This window comes from Suhomyces tanzawaensis (genome assembly GCF_001661415.1).
Source record: "Suhomyces tanzawaensis NRRL Y-17324 unplaced genomic scaffold CANTAscaffold_2, whole genome shotgun sequence".
In the NCBI taxonomy this organism is placed as follows: Eukaryota; Fungi; Ascomycota; class Pichiomycetes; order Serinales; family Debaryomycetaceae; genus Suhomyces; species Suhomyces tanzawaensis.
In genome coordinates, this window is record NW_017963637.1 from 1,716,753 (window position 1) to 1,731,191 (window position 14,439).

General features: G+C 44.8%; 6 protein-coding genes across 6 annotated transcripts; 4 read left to right on the plus strand and 2 right to left on the minus strand.

The window, feature by feature from the left end:
* Nucleotides 1-3,524: 3,524 nt before the first annotated feature.
* CANTADRAFT_89103 (uncharacterized protein) lies at nucleotides 3,525-5,360 on the plus strand (the record flags this gene model as incomplete). The annotated part of the gene is made up of 2 exons (XM_020211527.1): nucleotides 3,525-3,582; nucleotides 3,910-5,360. The coding sequence occupies 2 exons, from the start codon at nucleotides 3,525-3,527 to the stop codon at nucleotides 5,358-5,360; spliced, it is 1,509 nt and encodes a 502-aa protein (XP_020066340.1).
* Nucleotides 5,361-5,804: 444 nt separating this feature from the next.
* On the plus strand, nucleotides 5,805-6,449 carry CANTADRAFT_29739 (uncharacterized protein; the record flags this gene model as incomplete). Its single annotated transcript, XM_020208306.1, has 1 exon — nucleotides 5,805-6,449. A coding segment is annotated over one exon (645 nt), but the record flags the coding sequence as incomplete, so codon positions are not given.
* Nucleotides 6,450-6,968: 519 nt separating this feature from the next.
* CANTADRAFT_5180 (uncharacterized protein) lies at nucleotides 6,969-7,736 on the minus strand (the record flags this gene model as incomplete). Its single annotated transcript, XM_020209991.1, has 1 exon — nucleotides 6,969-7,736. One exon carries the CDS (start codon nucleotides 7,734-7,736, stop codon nucleotides 6,969-6,971), a length of 768 nt encoding a protein of 255 aa, XP_020066342.1.
* A 708-nt stretch (nucleotides 7,737-8,444) lies between these two features.
* On the plus strand, nucleotides 8,445-8,603 carry CANTADRAFT_25436 (uncharacterized protein; the record flags this gene model as incomplete). The annotated part of the gene is made up of 1 exon (XM_020207426.1): nucleotides 8,445-8,603. A coding segment is annotated over one exon (159 nt), but the record flags the coding sequence as incomplete, so codon positions are not given.
* A 1,602-nt stretch (nucleotides 8,604-10,205) lies between these two features.
* PTR2 (Ptr2p) lies at nucleotides 10,206-12,143 on the plus strand (the record flags this gene model as incomplete). The annotated part of the gene is made up of 1 exon (XM_020206614.1): nucleotides 10,206-12,143. One exon carries the CDS (start codon nucleotides 10,206-10,208, stop codon nucleotides 12,141-12,143), a length of 1,938 nt encoding a protein of 645 aa, XP_020066344.1.
* Nucleotides 12,144-13,577: 1,434 nt separating this feature from the next.
* Nucleotides 13,578-14,360, minus strand: RGS2 (GTPase-activating protein; the record flags this gene model as incomplete). Its single annotated transcript, XM_020206615.1, has 1 exon — nucleotides 13,578-14,360. One exon carries the CDS (start codon nucleotides 14,358-14,360, stop codon nucleotides 13,578-13,580), a length of 783 nt encoding a protein of 260 aa, XP_020066345.1.
* Nucleotides 14,361-14,439: the final 79 nt, after the last annotated feature.

The window sequence follows — 14,439 nt, forward strand, 5'->3', positions numbered from 1 at the left end:
ACTGACTGGGAATTTCTGCGATGGAGAGTGCGCTGAAGAGCTCGACAACCTCTTGGACTGGGGTTGTGCTGACGAGTAGCCCAATGGAGGGGGGAACTGGCCATTTGCTCCCACGCCTGCTGCGGACGACGTCGAGCCTCCGTTGCCAGGGCTGGACGACGTCACGTAGTTGGGGTACAGATATGACATGGTGTGGAAATTGGACCCCTGGTAGCTCTGGGCAGGGTTGGCACCGGAATTGTAGTTGTTGATGCCGGAGGTGTTGGAGGGGTAGTAGCCCAAGGGAATCATGCTGGAGCTGGAAGTGTTCCGATTGGGCTGGGATGGTACGCCAGTGGCCGCATTGGTGTTGTTGTTGTAGTAGTACGAGTACGAGTAATCCGAAGAGGGTGCGTAAGTACCCGAAATCAGGGACGCTGGGGGCAATTGCAGCTGGGGCTGCAGCGAGGGGTTCTGGGGGAGGGGAGGCGACCGTTGTGGCTGTTTGGGGCCAGGCAGGCCCGACTGGCCAGGCACGTAGATTGCAGGCAAATGCTTGTTGTCGAAGTACTGGTAGAAGTTATTGGGGTTGTTGGGGGTAGCCGCAACTGCGGCAGACGACGACGAGAAGTACTCTGGCTGGTAGTTGTTGGAGGACATGGCGGAAAACACACAATTCTAAGTGTAGTTCACGTACAGGGGGGGTAACATTTATGGGCGAAGCAGTGGTCCGTGAGTTTGTGAAGTAGGGCACGATAGTTGGAGTGGGAGCGCATATATATATATTTAGGGTCTATGATGGATGTACGTAATACTGACTAAGAATGAATAAGAAAAAAATAATAATAGCTGAGTCAAGAACCCACTTATCGCAATTTGCCAAAGCTTAAATGCCCCAGAGGTGAAATCTGTCAATCGGAACCCAGAATGAAAATTAGATTGGAGACCTAACTGAGGTTAAGGTTAGGCGTCCCGCATACAACGACTGGTACATGAAAAATAAAATTGTCCACAATAGCTCCCGCAAATGCGGGCTGAGCCCGCCACTAATGTTATTTTTATCGGGGGGAGTTGGAGACGAGGTACGGCTGGTGGTGGAAACGTGGGTTTACGAGGTCCGCCAACTGTGCTGGCAAGCCTGTGGCCATCCTTTGCATCCTCACCGGCACGGGGCCCACGTCCTAGTCTAGCCCCACGAACCCACACTTGGCCAAATTCCCGCACGTTTCCTGAATCGTGTTCCACCACCACGCTTGGGGTTGCAGATTGGGTCTCAGGATTTGAGTGATTAAAGTTGCTTTTTTTGGATTTGCTGTGATCTAAGCTAACGGCGAGGCACACCCGAGCCGACCCACCCTCCCAAGGCTTGCACATAGCTGGGTTCGCCGCAAAAACTGGCTCGCGCGCCGGGCCTAGAGTGCGGATTGGGTAACCCCGTCGGTTGGTCGAGTTCCGAGCCTTTCTATGTTTAGAACTGGTCGTCTAGCCTGAAACCGCCACAAACACATCCCTTACCATCGACTCTTGCTGGACGCCTAGCGTGGGTTGATGGTGCTGGTCGCAAAAGGTGTCAAACGGCTGCCCCCATGCAGCTGGGCCCTGTCCTCAGCATTAGCGAACGAAAAAACACAGATTGGGGCGTCAGCACCATATTGTTAGATCGTTTAGTTGTGGAGATGTCTTGGCAAAAAGGGCCCAGCGTCTGGTGCGTCAGCTTTTCTTCGATTTTCAGTGGGCGCCACTTGATTGATGGGGGCTCGGTCCGAATGTCTTGAGCCCCGACGATGCACTCTGCACGCCAGCACTGGGTGGAGGAGTTCGTAGTGTCGGTGGTAGCGGTGGTGGGGGACGGGGGTGCTGGCCACGGGAGCCTACCGTAGCTAGGGCCAGCTATCGACGGGGGAATGTGCTAAAACATCCACGTTACACAATGTTGACCCAGTGACATCATGCGTGCCAATATGGTTTAAGTTCCCCGAATAGCCGCCACGCAGAAGGGTCCCCGGACCGTGCCCGGTCGCAATGACCTGTCACTGCCCCATCAAGAGCCTGGAATGGCCGATAGTGCTGCTGCTGCGAGTAGCACCAGTGGGGTTACGCATGTAGCTGCGAGCATGTTGCAGCTGCAAAACCGGTCCGATTTGATAAGAATTTGCTTCCTTCAATCGAGCTCATAGTGCTGACGCCACAGGCCCACACTCTTGACGATTAATTGCCCCCGAGAGCCAGCACCCAAATCTAGGTTCTGTACTGGAAATAAACACCTGGCGTGAATCCTTTCTGCGACTGCGGTCGCTTGTGTGAGACATTTCATAGCCGCTTTTTTAAATTCAAAATTGGCTGTGTTACTTTCACGAAAGGGCTTTCAGGGTACACCAGCTGATCGGAGGCTGGAGGGTATTTTTCCGTAGTCCTGGCTTAGGAGACAAAAATACCTGGATTTCAATTACTCACCAACTAACTAGCCATCAGCCACAGCTGGAATTGATATCCTTGAAGACAGAAATGGTCATTCAGGGACAATTGCTTCGATAGGCTGGGGGTGCAACAGTTTTGGGTTGACGGACCGGGCCACATAGTTTTCCCTCCCACCAAGGGTGTTAATTGCCCTGTGACACAATTATACCTAAAATTGGATTTTTGGGAGGGGCGGAGAGACGTTTGCACGATGAGCAGGAACTATGCTTATATTCAATTACGGCAAATAGAGGTCGCTTTTATTGATGCCCCTACTTAATATCACGCTGCCAAGAGTTTCTTGGGGAGGCTCTGTTTTACTGCACATTTCCGTGGTATATTATTATGTGGAGTTGTCCACAACCTCATGGCTAAAACATTCAGTTGACATGCGTTGCATAAACTTTGTCCACAATATTGTCAGCCTTGAAATTAACCGATCGTGCTATTTTTTGGCAAGGGGCTTTACCTGGGAGTAATCAGGGTGGTGCCTTATCTGATTTCAAGCAACGCCCCCACAAATGTAAGAGTGACCTGAAATAAACTGACTCAGGAATTGCCCTGGACTATTCCATCCTTCCTTATATGGTCATTGATATCATGTACTCTTTGTTGCAAACCAAGTGCACCGTGTTGTCTTAACAAAGACTTTTCACACAATGCCAGGCCACATGTCAATTTAAGATTACGAATGTGCGAAACTATTGCAGTATGGGTTTATACGATTGCAGGGATCATACGCTCTAGAAGACAGGGCACGCTGATAAGTTCAATTTCATCAGTGATTCGGAAGTTACGGTTTTCTGAAACGATTCATTCCCCGAGAAATGTATAGCCAAGAGCCGTACCCCCGGATCCCGCAAACCATATCCTTATCTGAAGTTTAAGTCATAATAATTCCAGACAAAGACGGTTTTTCTGACTATTTCTGGGCTCTTTTCTCACCAGCAATGGAGTCCAGATAAGCATAGAGTTGGGCTATATTCTATCAATCTACACGGTTTATTGATATTCACAATCGAGCAAAACTCTATTGATGATGGTGATTCACAGAAACTAGATACCAAAAATAGTGCAGGAGTTCCAAAATGGGGAGAGAAATAGAGAATAGAAGTGAGTCTAGTCATTCCAACACCAATCTGACAGGTACATCCGCCAACTTCTTCTCTAACTCTCCTCGGTGCATAATATTGGTGCAAATATTCGCAGATCCAACGGTTTGGATTTGACCTGTCCCATAAGCGCATACACCTGTACGTGCATATGGAACCCCATACACCGAAATTAGATCCACATACGATGGATCTGAACATTCTGATGCAGTATAAGATGGATCCATCGTGTGCGCTAGCTTGTCTCGCATCCTAGTCGTCGAAGAGTGGAATTATCCTCACCGAATTGTCAAGAAATTCCACACTAAACTGATGTCCAGCCCCGAGAAAATCACTCCTCTTCCGAGTCAGTCTTCGGCAGACTTGACCATCAAGGACTCTGTCGAGTATGACGGGGCGTTCAGATTCGTCAATGACAGGGGAACAAACCCTTCCGTTCAAATTGTATCCTCCAAGGTGATTCGCAAAATCGATTTGAGGATCTTGAGCTTGCTCTGTGCCATTTACTTTCTTCAATTCTTGGATAAGTCCCTTCTCAACTATGCAGCTGCGATGGGAATCAAGAAAAACTTGAAGGGAAACGAGTTTGCCAACTTGTCTACCATATTTTACGCGGCCTATATATTTGGGGAACCGTTCGTTGCATATCTGCTTCAAGTCTTCCCACTCGCAAAGACACTCGGATTATTTATTGTGTGCTGGGGTATTGTGGTGGCTTGTCATGCGGCATGCGAGTCGTATGCAGCTTTGATGGTAGTTCGTACACTTCTCGGAATATTCGAGGCTTCTTCGGCTGTGTCTTTGATTATCATCAGTGGCATGTTTTACACAAAGCCTCAGCAGGCCAGCAGGATGGGCATTTGGTCCGTGATGTCGGGAGTCGCTACAATTGTGGGGGGTTTGCTTTCGTTTGGCTTCCAACACGTGCACACCACCAGGCTCTTGTCATGGCAAATTTTGTTCCTTTTCATGGGGATTATCACCACCTTGTTCGGGGTTTTTGTGGCTTTCTACTTGCCAAATAATGTCACAGACGCTACCTTTTTGAGCGACGACGAGAAGGCATGGGTATTGGAGAATGTCAGAGTCAATCAGACTGGTACAATCAGCAAAAAGTTCAAGAAGGAGCAAATATTCGAATTGCTTTTCAGTGACAAATTCACCTGGCCATTCTTTTTGTTGACTCTTGTGTCCCAAATTGTGACGGGATCAGTTGGCACATTCAGTGTTACTGTCACGTTATCATTTGGATTTGATAGCTACGAATCGGCCTTACTTCAAATTCCAGTTGGGGTGTTAATTATTGTTATTATTGGTACTGCTACCCAGTTAGTGTCACGCTTTGGCCACATCACTTACATAACAATTTCAATGTTTGTCCCATCCGTTATTGGAGCAATCATGCTTTTGGCAACCAACTACCACAAAAACAAGATAGCCAACTTGTTTGGACTTTATTTGATTTACAGTGGATCTTCGGTGATCACTCTCATCTACGCTTGGGTCAGTGCTAACACTGCGGGAACCAGTAAGAAGTTCTTCAGAAGCGGTATGACTATGATTGCATTTTCTATCGCATGTATCATTGGTCCCCAACTATTTCAAGCAAACAGTGCTCCAGGTTATCGTCCTGCTAAAATCACTATTTTGGTCACCCAGGTATTATGTATTCCGCTCACGTTCTTGATGGGATACTTGGCTAGACAGGAGAATAGCAAGAGAGATAGTGAAGAAGCGCAAGATTTGCCAGCTAATTATGAATTTTTGGACTTGACGGATATTCAAAACCGCTCGTTCAGATACATTCACTGATATGCTAAGTGCAAACGATATCATCTTCCAATAGCCAGCTGCTAGTTCGCATTGTTGGCAATTTCAAACACTAAGTTTGTTTAAGTAATAATTAATGAAGAAAGAAAAAAGTACTGCATGCCTTGTAAACTAATCTATAGTGCATAGTTGCATAACCCGCTCTCCATATGGGGTGTGTCCATTGGTGACTATCCGTACTCTTCAGCTTGTTTCATGCTCTAGTCTTTTCTGCTTATGGGTGCGAAGAATATTATGCTACTGCGAAATACCATACAAAAAGACTTGGAAGTCTCTAACTTCAGTTACTACTAGTTTATCAATATGTTACATTTCAACCTCAAATCCCTAGTTATATTACTCATCACAGTGATACCTTTAATGGTCAGTGAAAGAAGCGAAGGCCACGCACCATTGATCAACCCTTGGGACAACCCAAAACAACAAAACTTATTAGCACAAGTGATCAACGATGCTAAGCAGGACATTCCAGAATTTGAGACAGACGATGATTTGACACCAGCAGACTTGATGAAGTATGGAATTGTGAAAATTAAACTGCCAAAATCAGTGATCATCAATAATGAGTTGGCTGCGAAAGCCTTGAATGAAACATATACTCCATATTCATATGAGGGGTCTGGTTCAAACAGTCTTGAATACACTCAGATTAATTATGAAAATGCTGAGTGTGAAGATGTACCAACTGAATGGGTCCCAATCGGACCAATTCGTAAAAATGAAGCTAGTGGAACTGCATCTTACACGCAGTCATGGTCAATGGCAGTATCCGGCACAGCTAGTAATTCATTCGAAGTGGCAATGTGGTTTTTCGTTCCAAAGTTGCAAACCGGTGTCACTTACGGAAGTAGCAATGGCGGCTCCATAAGTTGTGATATTCCTCCCGGCGGAGAGCTACAGTTCCAGGTAAATCCAAACTCTATTAAGATCACAGGAACAAGAGAAAGAACTTTACAAATCGTCCGGAATTATTTGCGGACCAAATTGAAGTTAGGGAACTACGTCCAGCGTTATCCGAAATATATTTCGGTCGGCCATGATGTCGAAACAGCATGTGTTACCGATCCAGAATTCTTTGCGGAGTATCGTTCAAATGAGTAGTCCCTCTAGATTTCTCATTTTGGTGGCTAAATACCCCATGAAAAAATATTGGAGCATGGTTGATCTCTTGATCAAGTGCTATTGGTAGCTAAATGTTCTTTTATAAACTCCAGCAATTTTATATTTTCAAAATGCATTACAAACCTCAACAGAACAGTGTAATTGTTGTTTGACGAAAAGTTCGTACCTTATTCTGAAGACATACTTGCCCGACTGTGTGCAAACTTTCTTTCCGTAAGTCAATATTTGGGTTACGCACAGAAGTTTCAAGTAGTAATGAGTGGATAAGATAAGATTTCGTGTAATACTACAAGTTCAGGGTATTCCGCATACGACATACGTCATTGTTCAGCCCTGTGGTCAAGGAATATCCCTCAATATTCATAAAAGTAGCAGAGTTTCGAGTACACAATACTATAAATTAGCAATAGCTCTGATTAAAGTTGCATCAGGCTAAGCGATCAGAAAGGTTTGTTTATGGAATGTGAATCAATCCTCTCTGCTCTGTAAAATCCTCAAGATGAAGAGGAACAAATTCACAATATCCAAGTAAAGACTGATGGTTGCGATAATCTCATCATCCAAGTGGGCAGTCTTCATTATTATTTGGGTATCCACGACGATGTATGCGCTGAAGATCAAGGCCCCAATGCCGGAGTAGACCAATTCAACGAACTTGGACTGGCCAGGGAAAAAGAACAGAATAAACGACCAGGCAATGAGACCCCAGAGCGACATGCCCAAAACTCCCTGCCAACTGGTGAAGTCGTACTTCGTTTGGAAGGCGAAGGCGGTAAGACCAATGAAGATAAGAAGCGTGAGCATAAGTGCCTGCACCACCACACCGCTTTCCACCAAGGAACAGCTCAATCCGATGCCGTATGCTTCAAAGATCGTGAAAGCTCCTAAGAAGATGAGATTGGATGGGTAAGAGCGGGCCTTGATGTGAGCACCAATAAGCGTTCCAATGGCACCCACGAAGGACACAATCAACAACCAGGTATTCTCAAGACACCAGGCCTGGACGGTTCCATTGGATCTGATAAAGAGACCCACCACCACAGTGGCAAGAATCTGTGCTGTAAGCAACGAGTACACCTTCCTGATGAACATCTGTCTGATGGGAAGCTCACAGGAAGCAACGTCAACTGAGTACTTGAAGTCATCGGGAATGTTGTCACCAGCCTCCCTGGGAGTGTCATAGGAAGGTGGTTCATTTGGAGGCTCGGAGGCCACTGGCTGATAGGCTTGGGACATTGGCTGGAGGATATAGTACGAGTACGTTATTACACACGTTTGTCTAATCTAAGAACTACACATGACCGATCACGTGACTGGGTGGCGAGGGTGCGACATGTAGCTTCAGGCTCTTGAGACGACATGCTCTAGGGGTTTTCTTATCGTAGGTCGGCTAGCATCTGGGCGACTGGGGGCATCCGAAGCACCTGTGATACCAGGATTTGATAGTTAAGGTTCGTATTGGCCAGTTACAGAGATTTATGGCCATTGCTACAATACTCTACCCCTTATTTCCAGGTTTGACTGTAGTAAGTCTTTGTGGGGTAAAAAACAAAATGTCGCGTCGTAGGGGTGTTTTGTGTTCCTACACATTGAATGGTAGTTAGTGGCAAAATGGCTACTTGTAGTGTCACCAGCCAGTCAGATGGCTATACATGCCCCAAAGTATAGAAATTTGTTTCAGTTATTGAAACTTCGAGCCACGATCCGAGAAAGTTATTTTCTGATAGTTCTACAATTTTTGCCAATTTTTGTTCACATGAGTTAAGGCTCTACTCTTATAGTTTAATGGGACGTTTCTACTCTAATTAGGGTCCATTCTTATAGTTTAATGCTCTAATAAGCCTCCACCTCTATTGCGGATTTGGTGGGCTTGGAAGTGCGCAATGGATCCTTATTTAGTAGATTTGAGTGTAGAGGAGAGAATGCAGGCAGGCAGTTGAGAGATGCAAAGAAATTCCTCCGAGCATTCTGTTTTACTGGACGTGTTACTCCTTAGACGATGAACTGCTATTAGAACTTGAAACGATGCCAAACGAATGCTTTTGCTATCGTCGAAACACAATAGCCTTGATTGGCACGAATATATTATTTTCAACAGAATAGCCAGCAGCCTGAATGTTCGAAAAGCCAGAAGCCGGCTTGCCAGCAGTTTGCATTGCAAGCTGCTAAACAAACTAGTATTATTCTTCTGTTGAAAACAGATAGATTCGAATAAGCTTTCAACAGAATTTCACGAAATGATCAAAAATAAAAGAAAGTAGAAATCTGCAAAATCACCTTGTTAACTAACGTGAATGTCTACTTGAAAATTTACATTGCCTACAAAAAGTCTCCCTGTAAGTTACCAACTTCACTTAGTGCCTACGTCGGAAACTTTAAACAAGTAGCGAATTAAATTCTTTTTCCTTAGTAAAAGTGTGTAATTTATGACGAAATTGACACAAATACATTGCCCGAATTTTCGCACCTCATCATTTGTGTCAAATTGATCCACCTCAAAATCTAAAGAATCAATAATCAAATAGACCAAATAAACTCCTGTTGCAAGAAAAAAAGAACATCAATCGATGATGATACAAAGAGATATACTTCGCTAAGTATGGAAATAATGTCCCATACTATCAATCAGTGAATAAAGTAGTATTAAAATTTCGCATCATTCTATGAAAATGTGTCGCAAAACGAGGCGCATAATGACTTCGGCAATCCTAAGTGAACCGTACACACCAGTAACAGACTAAGCAAAAGACTATACAAAGTTTGATCCCTAAGCCTCAGATCAAATCTTTCATTAATTGTCAATTGATCTCCATCAATCGTTGTCGTTGTACTAATTTCATTGCCAGAGTATAAGGTGTTGCGAATTTGACAGGTGAGATTGTGGCTCCTTGACAGTGACATTTCTCGCATGCGAAAGCCACCGCGGAATGGAGTGCCGTATGTTTGAATTCTTGCCACAAATACCAGCAATATACCGTTATATTAGTATGACAAATACCAAAAATATTGGCGGGTTTGGACGGGTTTTGGCTAGTGTAACCTTTATGCTTATTTCGGCCGATTACCTATGATAGATCAGGAGCTACAGCTGATAACTATACGCAGGGGCTAGTCTCCCCTCGGGGAGACTTTGCCTTTTATCTTTCCGTATTGGTCAATGCAACCATTGTTGCTATGATTCGACTATCTTTCGTTACATCCGCACCACCATCCCCCCCACCCTTGTACATAGTCCGTAAGGCATTTCATGATTGGATTTTGAGCCGCTCAAACATACGGCAAGCAACACCTACACTGGAGTGTTGGATGTGGATCACGCCATCAAGGCATCCTACCAGCCATAATTTCGAAAACACTTTCCAACACCCCGATTCTCCAAATACGCCCCAGCACATACAAAAATTGGTCAAACCAAGTTCTTGCAACTGGTGAACTTCCAAGCAGGTTCGCTGCCAGCCAAGAATAGTGGCCACCTTTGACAGTTAGTTGCCGGAGAATCCGCTTGGCACGTCAGTTGGCACGATAAGTAATTTGATATTATCTTATCGCGAGCCATAGTATTAATTGACGCCGCACCCATATTCAAAAAAGGCACTTTCCACAGGTGAGGCAATTTTATTCAGCCACTTGATTTCGAGCTGCGATGGCCGGTAAGATATAAAGTCCTGGCTTAAGCCATGATTGTAGAAGATTAAGCTAGTAAATATGGCCACCAACGAATCCCAGTTGGGCAAGGAGTATGAAGTAGCTGAAGAGAAGCAAAAGCACATTACTTCGACTGTCAACTACGACGAAAAGAACTCACATGATTCTGATATAGCCTCTTTGAGTGGCAGTGATGGGTTTGAGGATGAAGATTACGACATAAATGATCCCAGAAACTGGTCAACTAAATATACTGACGAACATAATCCCAATGGATTAAGAAGACCTAGTAAGAAAGAAGCTGCAACATTGAGAAGAATCTTAGGTAGGGCTGATTATTCTGTCTATTTGCTTTGCGCTGCAGAGTTGGCAGAAAGAGCTTCCTATTATTCGGTAAGTGGTATCTTGAGTAACTTCATAGAATATCCATTGCCAGAAGGAAGTACTACTGGTGCACCAAAGCTGCACAGTTCAAGTCAAACTGCCGGTGCTTTGGACATGGGGTTGTCGGCCTCATCAGCCTTAACCCTTTTGTTGACTTTCTTGGCTTATGTTGTTCCCTTGTATGGTGGTTTCGTTGCTGATACTCAACTTGGTAAATTCAAGAGTATTTGGATTGGTGTTTTCTCAGGATTCATTGCCCACATTTTGTTGGTCATTGCTGGTATTCCTAAGGTTATCGCCGAGGGACATGCCATTGTGCCTACCGCCCTAGGCATCATAACTTTGGCTATCGGAACTGGTTTCATTAAGCCTAACTTACTTCCTTTATTGATGGACCAATATCCAGAAAAAACTGATGTGATCAAGGTTCTTCCAAGTGGTGAAAGCGTTATTATTGATCGCCAAAAGTCTTTGGAAAGAATGGCCTTGGTATTCTACTGGGCCATTAACATCGGTGCCTTCTTCCAGTTGGCTACATCGTATATTGAGAGAAGAATTGGTTTCTGGTTTGCTTTCTTCATTCCAATTATCGTTTATCTTTTCTTGCCTGTCATTTTCTTTGTTTTGCAAAAGAAGTTAGTGAAGGAGCATCCCCAAGGTTCTGTCCTCACAAACACATTCAAGATCTTACGCGTTAGTTACAGAGGAAATTGGATCAAAAGAATGAGAGAAGGTACCTTTTGGGAATATGCTAGTCCAGCAAAGATGGCTGAAAGGGGCCAGATATATTACAAAACTAAGACCCAGTCTCCTATCACCTGGAACGAACAATGGGTTTTAGATATTAAGCAAACTTTCAACTCTTGCAAAATTTTCATCTATTTCCCAATTTACAATATCTGTGACTCTGGTTTAGGAAGTGTTGAGACTTCTCAAGCAGGTTCTTTGACCACTAAAGGTGTTCCAAATGACTTATTCGGTAACTTCAACCCATTGACTATCATTATTTTGATCCCAATTTTGGATTACATTATTTATCCTACTTTGAGAAGATATAAAATAGATTTCAAACCTTCTTACAGGATCGCTTTCGGGTTTTTGTTGGCAGCAGCTTCTCAAGCTGCTGGTGCCATTATTCAGAGAAGAATTTACAATACTTCTGCATGTGGAGATTATGCTACTACTTGTAAAACACCTTCTCCAATTTCGGCATGGGTTGATGTGACGGTTTACATTCTTTCGGCTGCAAGTGAGTGTTTTGCAAATGTTACTGCTTATGAGTTGGCCTACACCAGATCCCCACCCCACATGAAGGGTCTCGTTATGGCATTGTTCTTGTTTACCTCTGCGATTTCAGCAGCAATTGGTGAGGCTATTACTCCAGTGATGAATGATCCACATTTAGTTTGGGTTTTTGGATCCTTTGCTATTATTGGTACGGCTTCTGCGATCCTCTTCTTCTTCCACTTCAGAAACTTGGATAAGGAAATGGAATACGAAAGAGAAGTGAGAGAAAGATTTGAACAGATCGATGCTCATAGATATCCGGATGCTGTTGTCAACGAGGCTAATTTGGAAGCAGTCACTTCTATAAAAACTGCTGTGGGTAAATAAGTTTAATTCTAAGAGTTTCGGCGTAATACTAATTTTGCTGTGTAGAATTTTAATTTCACTCTATTTCAACGTGCAGTATCTGATAATTGTGCTTAGGCCTAGTAAAGGCAATAAATGCCCAGATGTATCCTAACTTATCATCTTTTTAGGTGCGGACCAGTTACTATTTTAGTAGCTCATGTAGTTGCATGCAGTTAGAATTGGAGATTTCGCAGCATTTTTGGGTCATACTATGGTTTGTTCCGAAGACGTTATGCTTCCCTAGCCCGAGTTTCAAACCAAAAACTGTATGACTTTTCGCCATTTGTACGATCCTTAAAGTTCATTTCAAGCCTATAGTATTTACGGGAGAGATCTATGACGGGCTAATTAATGCCAACTATCTTTCCTTGCAGAAGAGAATACTTTATGGTAAGGAAATGTTTAGGGACAACCACAAAATCTCAAAGACCATGCAGCAGTATTGCAGTTTTCAAGCTATGGAGCACTTGCACACTATCAGGCAATGCATCATCAAACCCCGGAAAGAAATTCCCACAAATCACAGTGAAAGACCCTTTCTGCAATGTTGAGAGAAACTCATAACCGGATTATCTAAGGAGATCAGTAGCACCACCAAGGCTAGAACCTGTCAGTGGTTTCTTCATGAATCACCTAATTGGTACAATGCACTGCTTGCGTGATGGCCAAGAGTATGCCCCGAATTTTTTGACCCATATCCAAAACTCTGCTGATGTTGTTGTCCCATCAGTGGATGCTCTGATGGATGGTTGGGCCGGTGATGGAAAGTTGGAGAAGTGCGACATCCGGATAGTAAAGGTGAATTTATCACAGAAAACGGAGCTGATGCTTATCTCGACATTGGGCGGTGCGTGGAGCATATGCACCCGTACCACTGAAAGTTACTATATTGAGTTTGAGACGATGACGATATGCTAATCTCCACTTTACCTGCACCGTTGCTCCCCTCGGTCCGCATATACCCCCCCTCACACCCCTCAAACCCTTTGGCTGACCTGCCCAGTCAAGCTGGAAAAGTTGTGCAATCCCCTCGCGCCAGTAGAAGCGCTGATCCAACGGTGCGAATATTTTTAACTTATCTTTCCAAAAAAAAATGAATGATCAAAAAGTGGCGTCACAAGAGGACAAAACCGAATTACTTGACATCCTGCAATTGCAGGTTAACCGATGTTTAGAGTGGGATAGGCCTTGCATAAGTGACTGCCGAGTCTATGGCGTCCACAACAGCCATTAACGGCAGGAACCACACCAACGCCCCCGGCAGGAACCACACCAAAACTACACCCAAGTCACAAACTCGAGGGATTTTCCTCAGTTTGCACTACGCACATCGCACAGGTGTGGTTACGTGCATAAAATTTGCAATTGTCTGGATGAGTCCGCAGACGGTCTATAATGTCTATTAATCTATAATCATGAGGTGTCGTTACTAGCTCTCCTGAACCGGAACTTGCGAACGTTCTTGAGCTTCATGTAGTCCACGTTGGTCTTGAGGCTGTCCATGATCAGCCCGATCGATGAACCTCTGCTGCTGGGGTTGGAGGTGGAGTTGGCGTTGGAGCTGCTAGACGCGCTGTTGTTGCGCAGATACGATGGTGTGGGGAGAATGTCTTCATGCTCGATGATGTCCTCCTTGTAGTACTCGGCCGTGCTGTTGCTGCGCTTGGCGCGTTCCCGAATCACAGTGTCTGGCAGGATAATCTCCGACTTCCTGCGGTACACCACGGATGCTGAGGCCGCCGGCGCTGCCAGCAGGTCGGAGGCTATTTTGGCCCGAGTGTGCCGTATGAACTCGTTGTACAAGTTGAACAAAATGTCGTCGTAAATCACCCGCTTGCACCGCAAGATCTTCTGGATGTCGGGGAAGTCTTGCGAGAGAAGGTCTCTCTTGATGTCGTGGGGCAAGTTGATCTCGTTGGACGAGTCTGGTGCTAGAAATGTGGCATAGATCTGCTCCCACGCCTGGGCAGTTGGATGGTTAAGGAAGCCGTTGAGCTGCACCACAAACTCCACGTTTTCCAAGCAGTGGTTGTGGGCAAGAAAGTCCATGAAGTTGGCGCGGGTGTAGTAGCTGTCGGCGCAGCCTTCCTCGAACAAGAGCTCATCGAGAGTAGGGATGAGCTGCACCGTCTGATGCTTGTTGATTTTGTAGTTGAGAATGGTGGAGGAGCCGCCGTACGAACTGGTAGTACTCATTATTGAGATCATAGGGTGGCTAGGCCCTACTTAATAAATAGGTACGTGCTATAGTGGGATGGGGCAGGAAAGAAGTTGG